At 38.7% G+C, this 12441-nt stretch overlaps 1 protein-coding gene across 3 annotated transcripts in view; it reads left to right on the plus strand.

Annotated features, from left to right (window-relative positions):
- Window positions 1–12441, plus strand: part of MEGF10 (multiple EGF like domains 10) — a 158672-nt gene that overhangs the window by 118143 nt on the left and 28088 nt on the right. For all 3 annotated transcript variants that reach the window (XM_039545246.1, XM_039545247.1, XM_039545248.1), the window contains 3 exons: window positions 520–640; window positions 1605–1768; window positions 5923–6025. In XM_039545246.1, coding sequence (XP_039401180.1) covers window positions 520–640; window positions 1605–1768; window positions 5923–6025 — 388 coding nt within the window. The remainder of the gene's footprint in view (window positions 1–519; window positions 641–1604; window positions 1769–5922; window positions 6026–12441) is intronic.

The following is a 12441-nucleotide window of genomic DNA, read 5'->3' on the forward strand; positions in this document are numbered from 1 at the left end:
AAATGTAACCTTGAAGACATACTATGGTACTTCTTTTCTTCTGTCAGTAATTCTGTGCATAGTAGAAAAAGCACTTTAATCAAATGATATTTTTTGGAATATTGTATATATCCAAATTGTTTTCCATTACATTACCATTTTACATTACACTCTGCTTTTGTAAATTGCTTCTTTGTACAGTAGTACTGAATATTGGCTTACCCAAGTGCTGGCAGGTATGTGAAATGCTCTCCGACATCAATTAATGTAAAACAAATACTTATTGTAGATTTAAAGAGTATTAAGAGCCTTGCTTAATGCTTTCCTGTAAACCCAGGCTGACTTGATGACAGCCTAGAATGTGACATGGTCTGCACATTTTCTTATACTTGTAATACTGTAACAACAGTCAGTCTCTCAGAAGGGGGTTGACAAGTCAGTTAAATCTAGGATTAGAGAAAGTGCTGGTGATATATTATTGTTTGAACTCTCATTGATGTTTTGTAAAATATTTTTTTAATATATTTGTGTATGTTTTAGGATTCTGATTGTGCTACTCCTTGCCCTCCGGGAACCTATGGAGTAAACTGTTCTTCTGTGTGCAACTGCAAAAATCAAGCCATCTGTTCTCCGGTGGATGGTTCTTGTACCTGCAAAGCAGGTCAGAGTGCCTAACAATTTAGTCTCCCATCTAGTCTCCCACCTAGTTAGAAATCTAGAGCACAAGGCAGATTCATGACAACATGTGTTGTGAATAGCTTATTGATTAGATTCAGTGCAGTTATTTTGACCCCCACTTACTATAAACAGAGTATAGAAATAGAAACCTAACTTGTGTCACTGTCAATGATAGCATATGACTACTTGGCTGTTATATCCAATAGATGTATAGTATCATGTTTTTAAAAGCTTTCTGTTTTTCTGCTTAGTTCAGTGTGTACTTCCTGGGTCATTTCTCTGACTTAATCACTGTTTGAAGCATCAACTTACAGACATCTTCTAATTTGTACTGGGGTTATTTTTAAATATTCAGAAGGAAGTGAGGAATCTCCTGAAGTATCTCATATGTCTTTGGAAAAACTCACATAATGACTTTTTCACTGATCTATTTTTTTATCCTTGGTTTCTTCTGCCAAGACCACTTATGATTGCATCATAGCTCTGTCTGCACTGAATGTAGTCTGCAAAGAGCCCATCAGAAAAACTACTAAAGAAATAGCAAATACATACCCTATATGAGCAATTTTGTTTTTAAGAAGAACTGACCCTATTTTCTAAGGAATAAATTCTTTTTTTATGCTGTCCCTTGCAAAATTCAAAATAGTTTAGTGCATTTCAGTGAGCATTCTCAAGGTGTCCTGTTTTCCCTTCAGATGTACTATTAATTGCTTTCAAATATTCACACCAATTATTAAAGTGTGCTGTGCACAGCTGTTACAGGTGCACAAGGACACATCTGTTTGAACTTGAGCAAGGCCTCAGCTGGGAGGACTAATACTCTTTCATAGGCTACATGGCCATCCTTGCTGCTGTGTATCACTGAGAGATTCCAAAAGAGGAACCTCCCAGCAAAGGAAGAGAAACATGTCCTTGTTTAATATAACACTTCATTTTTGTTGTGGCAGGTTGGCATGGTGTGGATTGTTCAATAAACTGTCCCAGTGGCACATGGGGTCTTGGTTGTAATTTAACTTGCCAGTGCCTTAATGGAGGGGCTTGCAATGCTTTGGATGGAACCTGTACCTGTGCTCCAGGTTGGAGAGGGGAAAAGTGTGAACTCACTTGCCAGGTAATTAAAATTCATTCAATGATGAGCTATAGGGTTTCTGTTATAAGTGGCCTGATCCTGCAAAACTTCCAACTGAGAGTATTTCTACTGAGTACAATGGAGCTCCTCAGCTGCGTAAATGAATATACAATACCTTTTTTTGTGCCTTCATATTGAAAATTTGACTCCAGATGTTTTGCTGACTGTTCCAGAACTTGTTTAAAAGCTTAGGTAGAGCCAAATTCTGCTCTTAGTTATAACGGTATAAATCAGGAGTCTCCCAAACTATCTCAATGAAGGTATTTCAAAATGAGCGTGTAAATGAAAAAAATGTAACCTCCAATTAACAAAAATTACTCTGACTATAAGAATGTGTTTAACTAGGTTAGTTTGTCTTCCATCATGAAAATAAAACCCAACTGAAAATCTTTCTCTCTCCTTCTTCAACCGGATGTACATAATCTTTTGTTGTAGCAGCTTGTTGTGTTCCTCTGCTTCAGAGCTTTGTCTGCTACTTTCAATATTTAAGCAATCTCTCAGGGAACCACGAAAAAATCCAGGTTTTAACAGAGGAAACTTTATTATCAATATAGAACAGCGTTTTACTCAAGATCTTTGGGAGTACTGTGAGTCAGACACTTGGGGGTGGTCTCTTGATTAACCTTTACTGCATCTCATTTCTTCCATCCTGTTGACCTACACCCTTATGCTTCCTCACTTCTATCTCCATTTCTTCTTTCTTTGTTTCTTGCTTGCTTCCAGAGACCTGCAAATCTGTTTGTCTCTTCTCTCTTTTTCTTCTACAGACCATCCCTCTGGTAAAATTGTTTTTCTAGAGTGGGCTAGAAAACTGAGATTTCCCCCCAGGAACATTTTAGTAGGAAAATCCCCTTTTGAAATTTTCCCATTGGGAAATTTCAGTTTTCTCACAGGCAATGTATAAAATGTGGTAAAGTAGTTCCCTATTGACCTTTCTGACTGTTCCCCAGTTTTTCCATCTGGGAAAGAGCAAAAAAATGGGAGCTAAGTAAACTATGTTTCACTTTTAAAAGTAACACTTTCAATTTTAAGGGTTAAGGGTTAAACGTGAAAGTGTTACTTTGTTTTTGAAAGTGTTAATTTCAGAGGGAAAGTAACACTTTCCATTTGTGCTAAGATGTAACTACTGGAAAATGGGAAACAGATATTGGAGTGGTGGGGGAAATTCACAATTTCAGAATGAAAACATTGGAATCTTTTTTTAAATAATTGTTTTTTTCTCAGCTTTTTTTCCGTTTCAAATACATTTCAGAAATGAAAAAAAAATCATCCAAAATTTGTTTCCAATGAAATCTTGTCTTCCAATGAAAAGAAAACTTTTTGTGAAGAAGACTCTCTTGTGGAGTTATGGATAAAGAGAAGCTTTGGGTTAATTCAGTTACAGATGAATTACCTGAATTGCACATGAACCCTGTAAATTCTCCACACATGCCACTTCCACATCTATGTGTTTTGCTTAGCTCCATTTTTTTCAATGATATGGCAGTGTGAGCAGCTGGATTACAACATGTCTGACAGCCATACCTGTGCTACTTCATTGGATCCGGATTATGCAGCTATAGGAGCAATCAGGAGTTAAATTTTGGGGAGACTGTTTTGCTTTTAATTAATTTTCTTCACAAAGTAACACATTATAATATAACTTAACATACTAAAATGAAAACACATTCTTTACAAACAGAAAACTGATGGGGTACTAACAATATAAGCACATACAATGCTTCCAGCAAGAATATGAATTAAGCTCCTAGAAAACAGGATCAGATTTCTTTAAAACTACCTTGTCTATCTGATTCTGCAAGATGCTGAATGCCCTCAACTTGCATTGGCTTGCATAAGCACCTTCCAATATTGGCTCCTTAAGAGAAAGCTGCTCTTTCAAGGCTGCTAACCACAGCAATCCACTATTTTCAGCAAAACAACACCCACAAATACTAACCTTTATCAAATGCTTTTTCCATCTCAAAATTCTGTAACATGAGAATAAACAAAAAAACTAATTTGAATGTAAGTCTCTACATATGTCTTATCTCTAAGCATAGGGAGATAAAGTGGGTGAGGTAAATATCTTTTATTGGACTTCTGTTGAAGAGAGAGACAAGGTTTTGCACTTACACTGAGATCATCTTCTCTAAGCCTGCTGTTTAAATTATAAAATCTTCAGGACAGGGACTGTGTTGAGTACATAGTTGAAAATTAACAAATTAATATTATGAAAAGTGAATATTTTTGAAGTACATATAATTTATCCATTAGAGTTTCCATCCATAAATATTTCCCCTCTGCTTTTATTATGTGAGAAATGTTTTTGTCAACAAGAAAGTTAGTTGGTTATTTGGGTCCACTTTAATATCCACATTCATTATTAAATTGATCCTCCTGACTAATACTTTCTCCCAAAAAGCATGAATCAGAGGAAGTGCGTATGACATAACATATGTACTGAAGTTTTATTTTTTAGCCCATATCTCCAACAGTTATTAAACTTGAATCTAGACCACAGTTTTCCTGTGTCCAATGTGATCTGGGGAAAAATATTTTATTATTTCAGCCACAATTTCAGGCTGTATACTTATGCTGGTCATTCCAGTTCTGGTGAGCATAGGATACATCTTTTTATTAAAATTACAGCTCATATTAGTATTCAAAAGTAAGTGAGTTTGCAGTGTCTTATTTCTGCTATGTCTTACTTATAAATTACCCTCTTTCCAGAATATATTTGAGGATTTTCTTTCTTCACAAATCTGATTATATGCAAAGGAAGTACTTTCCTTAATCTCTTCTTCTCCCTTACATTAAAATGGATTATTGAGATAAGTAAGACACTGCTTATTCTTGAGTCGTGTGCAGGGCAGGGCAGGGTAGTGCAGTGTTGTTCTGTTTTGGAATTGAAAGACTGGTAGTTGAATGGCCAAATCCAGTGGAACTCTATACAAATGTAGGCATGAGGATCAAGAAACAGCAGATGAATCTTGATTTAGGCTGCATTTCAAGTTCTGATGTTACTATGACCATATTTTTAGCCTTGGTATTTAAATTATCCTACTATACTAGCTTTTTAAACAGCGCTGTGTGTTTTTCTTTTCTTGTTTTCTTTTATGCAGGTAGTGCCAGGCACATAAGTGTGATTATACTACCTATTCTGCCTTATATTTCATTTTGGTTCCAATCCCCTTTTCTATAGTTTCACATTACTGTTAAACTTTTCTTTCTTCTCTGAGGTTGAATCTAGTGGTTTTCCTTGGTGCAGTTTCCAGGGTTGGCTTGATGGGGAATTGTCTCTAAAATCAGTTTACCCTCTCCTACTTAACAGAAACTAAATGCAGTTAGAATTGGGATTCCATTAGAATCCCACGGAAGTCATCTGAACTTGCAATGGGGAAATTTAGAGGAGAATTTGACCCCTTATGTCAAATCCTTCATACACCAGCTTTCCATCAGTCCACAGAAATGCTACCACACTAAAAAATAATCTTTGTCTTACATCATTGTCCCATCTCCCTTTGCAATCAGTAAGCATCCTTCCCATTGTCAGGTTGCATTTACTGTAATGCAAAATAAGGGAATTTTAATAAAAAGAAAGTGAGGCTGTTTGTGCTTGTTTATAAAAGATTTATATGTAAAATGCAGTCCTAGTATCACTGCAAGCTAAAAGTTGTACTTCCATACTTCTACTTTCTACTGAGTTCATTATGAAAGTCTGGCACTAAATGGCATCCTTCTTGGCAATCTTAATAGAGAGGTCAAGGACTGAGTCAATATGGAAACTGAATTACTCCCTCCTTCAAGGTCTCTCCACGTTTCAGGTCAGGTTTGAGGGCCATTAGTAGGACAGTGCAAGGAAGCTGCAGTGCTGCTGCTAACTTTGCAATAACTGTTTTGCAAAAAGAGTTGTCTGTCTGGGATCTGTCAAAAGCATTTTAATTAGCTTTTTTTCTTACCACTGGCAATAAAAGAATAAAACCACAGATTTTATGGTTTATAGAAAACCAGAAAGGTGTTTTACCTTAATTAAGCTGATTAAAGTATAAAAAAGGTAGATTGTTGCTGCTTGAGAGAGGACTGATCAGAACTTGTTCTCATCTAAGTCTCTTTTTTAGCTCTCATGGTTTCAGCTATGTTTTTTGTTCTGACAGGATGGCACATATGGAATGGACTGTGCTGAGCGCTGTGATTGTAGCCATGCAGATGGCTGTCATCCAACCACTGGTTACTGTCGCTGTCTCCCTGGATGGTCAGGTAAAATAGAGATTAATATGAGGGTTAAAAAATGATGACAACCTAAATAAGGTGAGACCCAATCATTCCTTTTGCTTTGGTGGGCAGAGAAGATCCAGACTGGTAGTTTCTGGGATGGGAAGTACAGAAAGATAGGAATGCCACCTCTATGGCATGTGTTCCCTTTCATGGAATGTAAAGCTCCCTAGGATCTGGGCTCTGCATACATTTGGGAGTGGAAGTGGGAAGTCTCAAAATGCAGCCAACCTCCACACCATGGGGTCCCTTCAAGACAAGGTCGGTAATTGTGTGGATATCTAAGGTAATGCTGACAGAAAAAGGTAATGCTGACAGAGCCACACCTGCACCATCCCCAAGGAGACTTTTTAACACTCAGGCAATAGGCAGCCAGCCAGTGGGATCATGGTTCCTGCAGAAGCTATGTTGTCAGCAGAACTGGCTGAATTTTTTTGCGCACACAGTTTTTCTGATGAAAAGTAATCTTTAAAAAAACTGAAATTTTGGTAACATTTCTGCAACATTTGTATTGATTTTTTATTCAATTTTTTGTCAAAATTGTGTTTGAAATTGTTACTGAACACTTTTATTTGCAGAAAAATGTTTTCAGTAAATGAGAGTGTTCATTGTTTTTATCGTGATTTTGATTTAAAAAATTGATGATAAAAATGTTGTGGAAACTTGAAAAAAACCCACAATTGGGTCCATTCCAAACACTGTGAAACAGAAGAAGTTTAGAAATTTATTATGAGACTCTTGTTCCATTTTTTTCTACCAGCTGTACAGTAACTCCTCACTTGACGTCGTCCCAGTTGTTACGTCCCTGATCTATTAGAGCACATACTCATTTATAGTTGCGCAGTGTTTCCTTTTAACGTTGTTTGGCCTGGCGGGCTTGGAACCAGGGTGGGCTGGCAGCCCCCATCAGCTCCCCTCCACCACCATCCCCAGCGCTTCCCACCTCTCGGCGGCCTTGCAGATCAGCAACTTCCCCCTCTCTCCCCGCAATCAGCTGTTTCATGGGTGTACAGGAGGCTCTGGGGGAGGGGGAGTAGTGAGGACGCAGCGCTTGACAAGTTATAGCATATTTTTCTGCTCACAGAAAGTTTGCAGACAGACTGATTTCTTCAAACATAAGCACTATTTGAATTTACTTGATTTATTTTGCAAGTCTGTATTTTAACTCTGTGGATGGATCACAGACATTTCAGTGCAGGTATTTGATACTCAATATTTGAAATTCATGTGTTGGTTAGCTGTTGCAATTGTTTATAACTTGTGTTATACTGTTTCTGTTCTCTGATCGATTACGTTTAGTTCTTACAATCAGGAGAGGCACTGACAAAGCCAGTGAGGCTTTGATTCTTGCAGAGAGAGAAGGGAACTAGCATAGACCTTGCCTGAACTATCATTCTAGTGTGTATGAGAGTGCCAGGGTGGCCCCGGGCGGGGGGGGGGGGGAGAGGAGAAATAAAAAATAGAATACTGTACAATTTATTGACTGGCTGAAGAGCTTAAATTAATTTTCACTTGTCACGTTCATTCAGAATAACTTTCTGCACAAAAATTCTCATATTGTGTGTTTGGGATCATGAGCACGAGTGTGCAGGGTTGGTGTGTGTAATTGGATGTCTTCACAAATTGCGCAGGCACAGGTAAGAAGACCAACTGAAAAATTGTCCATTAGTCTCTTAATATGAAGGCAAATAGTCATGAAGGCCAGCATCATTTTATAAAACTGCAAAGGAAACTTAAAAATATAACACATTTGTTGTAATGACTTTAGTAGAATCATGACAAACTTTTTTATAACAGGTCTTTTCCATAAAAAAATATTAGAGACTTGAGAATTATCAGTAGAATATTCTAAACTAGGTTGTGGCCAAGACTTTTAAATGTAGCACAACTCTCCTGTCCTGTTTGAAGCCAGTTACTGAAAAGAGGGCAATAACTATGCATTTTTGCTTCTTTCAAAGTTAATTTCCCTTTTATACTTAGAGATGAGAAACATTAGCCAAAAAAAAAAAAAGCCTCACACATGGTTATGGGTGAAATTGAGTCTCCCTGATGATGTCATCTTGGCAGTGTGTGTAAGAGAGACTAGTTTCAACATGTCACTGATGTCTAGACATACAGTATCTTATAAACAAGATAGTTTTCTTATACTGTCTGAAAAAATCCTCCACCCACACACCATGGATCAGACTGACAGCCACGCGGCAGCCACACTTACTTATGAATGTACTTATATTTAGAATGGGGAAAAAAAGATAATACTTTAGCAAGAGGTTCTAAAATAGCTGTGCCATAGATTCACATTTTAGTGATGGCACTTTGACTGTTGGGGGTAAACAAACTAATAATGGTGAAGATATCTTTTGTTATAACAGCAATTTAAACAGATTGGTAATGTATGAAAAATGAATGGAGATACTGAAACTCAACAACATAAAATGATTAGATTTTTAAAAAGAGATCATTGAGCTGGTATATGCTAGGATTAAAAACTCCAAATTCTTGTAGTTTACAGACATATCAGACCTGATCCTGCTTCCACTGAAGTCAAGGAGAAATGTACAGGTGGAAGAGACCCCAAGAGGTCATCAAGTCCAGCTGCCTGAAGTGAGGCAGGACCAAGTAAATCTAGACCATCCTGGCAGATGTTTGTCCAAGCTGTTCTTAAAAACTTTCAATGATGGGGATTCCACAACCTTCCTTAGAAGCCTGTTACAGAGCTTAATTACCCTTAGAGTTAAAAAGGTTTTCTGAATATCTGACCCAGAAGTCCCCAATCAGTGGGGCATGTCCCCTAAGGTGGCGCAGAGGAACATATGGAGGAGCATGGGGGGCGGGGAGGGAGCGCTATCCAGCTTCATTCCTGGCCGTGGCTGCCGGCTCCGTGTCTGGGGTCCTGGCTGCCGTCCCCACTCCTGGCCGTGGCTGCCAGCCCCATGCCCAGGGCTTCAGCTGCCGGCTCCATGCCCAGGGTTGGTTTGGCATGATTTGTTCTTGATAAATCTAAGCTAGCTATTTCTTATAACCCTATTATCCTCTAGGTGCTTACAAATTGATTAATATTTTTTTCCAGTATCTTGACAGGTATCAAAGTTAGGCTGACTGGTCTATAATTCCCTGGGTCCTCTTAGGGTACACTGCACTTAAACACCTGTGCCTGGCCTATGTCAGCCAACTCAGGCTCATGGAGCTCAGGCTACAGAGCTGTCAAATTGCAGTGTCGATGTCAGGGCTTGGCCTGGGGTCTGGGCTCTGGGACCCTCCCCTCTTGCAGGGTTCCAGAGCATGGGTTCGAGCCCAAACCCAGACATCTACGCTGCAGTTTTATAGCCCCACAGTCTGAGCTCTGTGAGCCTAGTCAGGCCACTACGGGCGTTCAATAGAAGTGTAGACATGCCCTAGTTCCCCTTTTTAAAGACAGGTATTATGTTTTCTCATCTCCAGTCCTCTGGGACCTCACCCACACTCCATGAGTTCTCAAAGATAATTGCTAACAGTTCCTAGATTGATTCAGTAGTTCCTTAAGTACCCTAGGATGAATTTCATCAGGCACTGCTGACTTGAATACGTCTAACTTATCTAAATATTCTTTAACCTGTTCTTTCCCAATTTTGGCTTGTGTTCCTTCCCCCTTGGTGTTAATATTAACAAAGAATATTGCTATCTACTTCATTGCAAATATGATTCAGCTCTTCGAAAATACTGTGTCTGTGTCCTCCCTTTTAAAAGAAAAACAGATATTAGGCATTTTCAAATGGTAGTTTTGTACATCAGAGGAATATTATGCCATGGATTGATTTTGTGGCATCAAGTATGATCTTAGGAGGGTGCTGAGCAATTGTTAAAGTCACTAGCAGTTGTGGTATTTGTGGGGGGGGAGCAGGTACACAGCCAATACATGTAACATTTAGTAGTTAGCACTTTTCCTCAGTTTTCATTATTCCTCCTAAGGGTCATTTGTGTGACTAGCATCATGGGTAGCAGTGTGGTGGGGAAGTAGGGCTTCTGTGTGTCCTATTCATACAGGTGGTTTGGAGAGGGCAGAACAGGGCAGGGTTTGGGGGGAAGAGGCCGTGGCTTCACCTCCTCCTCCCAAAACACAGTGGACTGAGGAGCTGCACTAGCATGCTGGGGAATGTGCACTGCACCAGACATAGACCTGGTACAAGTTATTCCTTCTCAGGAGCAGTGAGGGAACTGGCTGCTCCTGAGGCAGTGCAACAATACATTGTCTTATACTCTGGACTTATGGCAAAGCCACAGTTGAGCAGTATGTCAACAAATTAAGATAGTATTTAATTAATTTTTATAAATAAGTTTGCCTTTAATATGAGCCATGCCTCCCAAATATTGTTTTCATTCTAAAATTCTTTATACTTTTAAGAACAAAATTGTAAACTCACTATTGGATATTACATTGTCATGAGCTACCACAAAGTAATCAGAATCATTTTTTAAATAGCTATATTATTTCTACAGTATCTTCTACTGTTACACAGTGAAAGGTTTATGTTAAGAATGTTCGTCCTAAAGGAAACTCCACCCCGTTTAGAGAATTCAAGCTAAGAATGCTCACCCTATAAGAACCAAGCCCTGTTTAGAACTTAAACTAAGAATGTTCACCATATAGAAGCCCCACCCTGCTTAGAACAGCTGGAATTAATGGAGTGGCTTATTTTCTGGTTCTCACTATTCTGATGCATTCCAGGAGCCACTTGAATTATTATGGTATAAAAGGGACGCACTCACACACATTTTAGATTACCTCTATGCACAGACCCACCCTCCATCCCTTGGCATCTTTCACTCTGATATTTTTTTAATGTCTTCATTTGGATGGAGAAGAATAAATAGGACGATGGAAAAGAGTAATGTGCTTTAAAATAAAAGAGCCTTAAAACTAAAAGACTTACACACACACAAACCCCTTATTGTTAAATAGTGACCATTAAATTTGGTACAATGTGTCCATGCACATTTAATCTACATATGTATGTATTTTTGGTATTTCTAGTTCTCATCTTAAACTCTGGGTACTCAATATCTAATTTAAAAAAACAATAGTTTAAACTACCATTTTAAACCTAATGCGCTTGGATACTATGCACTATTCCACTCTATAATCATTATCCAGCAACTTCAGTAACATAACAAAGCTATTATCCTTATCCCCTAATTTCATCTCTTCCACAAACAGCCATGAAAAAAGTGGAGTTTGGAGCAGGCCAGTAAAATTAGCAAATCCAGGCAGTAGCAGGCCAAGACGTTCCACTGAACCAGTGTAAAAAGCACAAGATTTTATTTCAGACAACTTAAAATATGCCTTACTTCTTAGTGATAACACATTATTCTTTTGCTGTGTTGCACTCTATTTTGTTAGTTGTTTGGAGACCCTGAAGTAATACCATGTCACACTGATACTGCACATGCAATTTTAAAAATCAATTTAAGGCTTACGTGGTGCTAGGGATTATGAAATATGCTATGTATATCAAAACAATAGCAATGGCTTATGGAAAAGACAGATGCAATAATTCCTGTCTATGTTATGCCAGCAACTTGTACAGTATTCAACCATATGTTATGCCAGACAGGATGTTGGTGTCTTTTCCCTAACCTGGACACCTGCTGATACTAGTCAGACTGTCTGTCACCATATGTGTCTGCTGTAAAGAGGATGTGTCGTGTTTTTACCATGTGATCCTGACATTACTTTGGGAGCCACACTTGTTATTGAATTGAAAAGTGAATTGCCATAATTATCAAAACCTGCCTCATGGATGTGAATAAGCAGGTTCTCTGGGTCGCCTGAACTCTCTGTCTGTCTGTCTTTTATTCAGTATGCATTTTTGCATACTGTGGGCTTGTCTCCACTTATCGGTGGATCAACGCTGCGGCGATCGATCCACCAGGAGTTGATTTGGTGAGTCTAGTGAAGACCCACTAAATCAACTGCAGATCACTCTCCCGTCAATTCCGGTACTCCACCAGAACAAGAAGAGTAAGGGGAGTCAACAGGAGAGTGTCTCCCATCGACATAGCGTAGCATGGACCCTGCGGTAAGTAGAACTAAGCTACGTCAACCTGAGTTACGCTACTAATGTAACTCAAATTGTGTAGCTTAGATCGATTCCCCCCCCCCCCGTAGTGTGTGATATCTTTTGTGTCTTTTTTTTCTGTGACGTTCCCTCCCCACATTAACAGCAAAAAGTGATCCACTTCAGCATAGATGAGAAGAGGATCACTGACTCTTTTAAAAAGATTACTGTAATAAATGGTGTGTATAGCACTAGTGCCCTGAAGGAATTATAATGCTGAGCTGTGTGTCATAGGCACTATACTGCTGACAGCTGAAGGAGATTCTTGTTTTGCTCAATTGACTGGTGTCTGTAATTTTGGAGCAT

Source organism: Mauremys reevesii, linkage group 6 (assembly GCF_016161935.1).
Source record: "Mauremys reevesii isolate NIE-2019 linkage group 6, ASM1616193v1, whole genome shotgun sequence".
NCBI lineage: Eukaryota > Metazoa > Chordata > Testudines > Geoemydidae > Mauremys > Mauremys reevesii.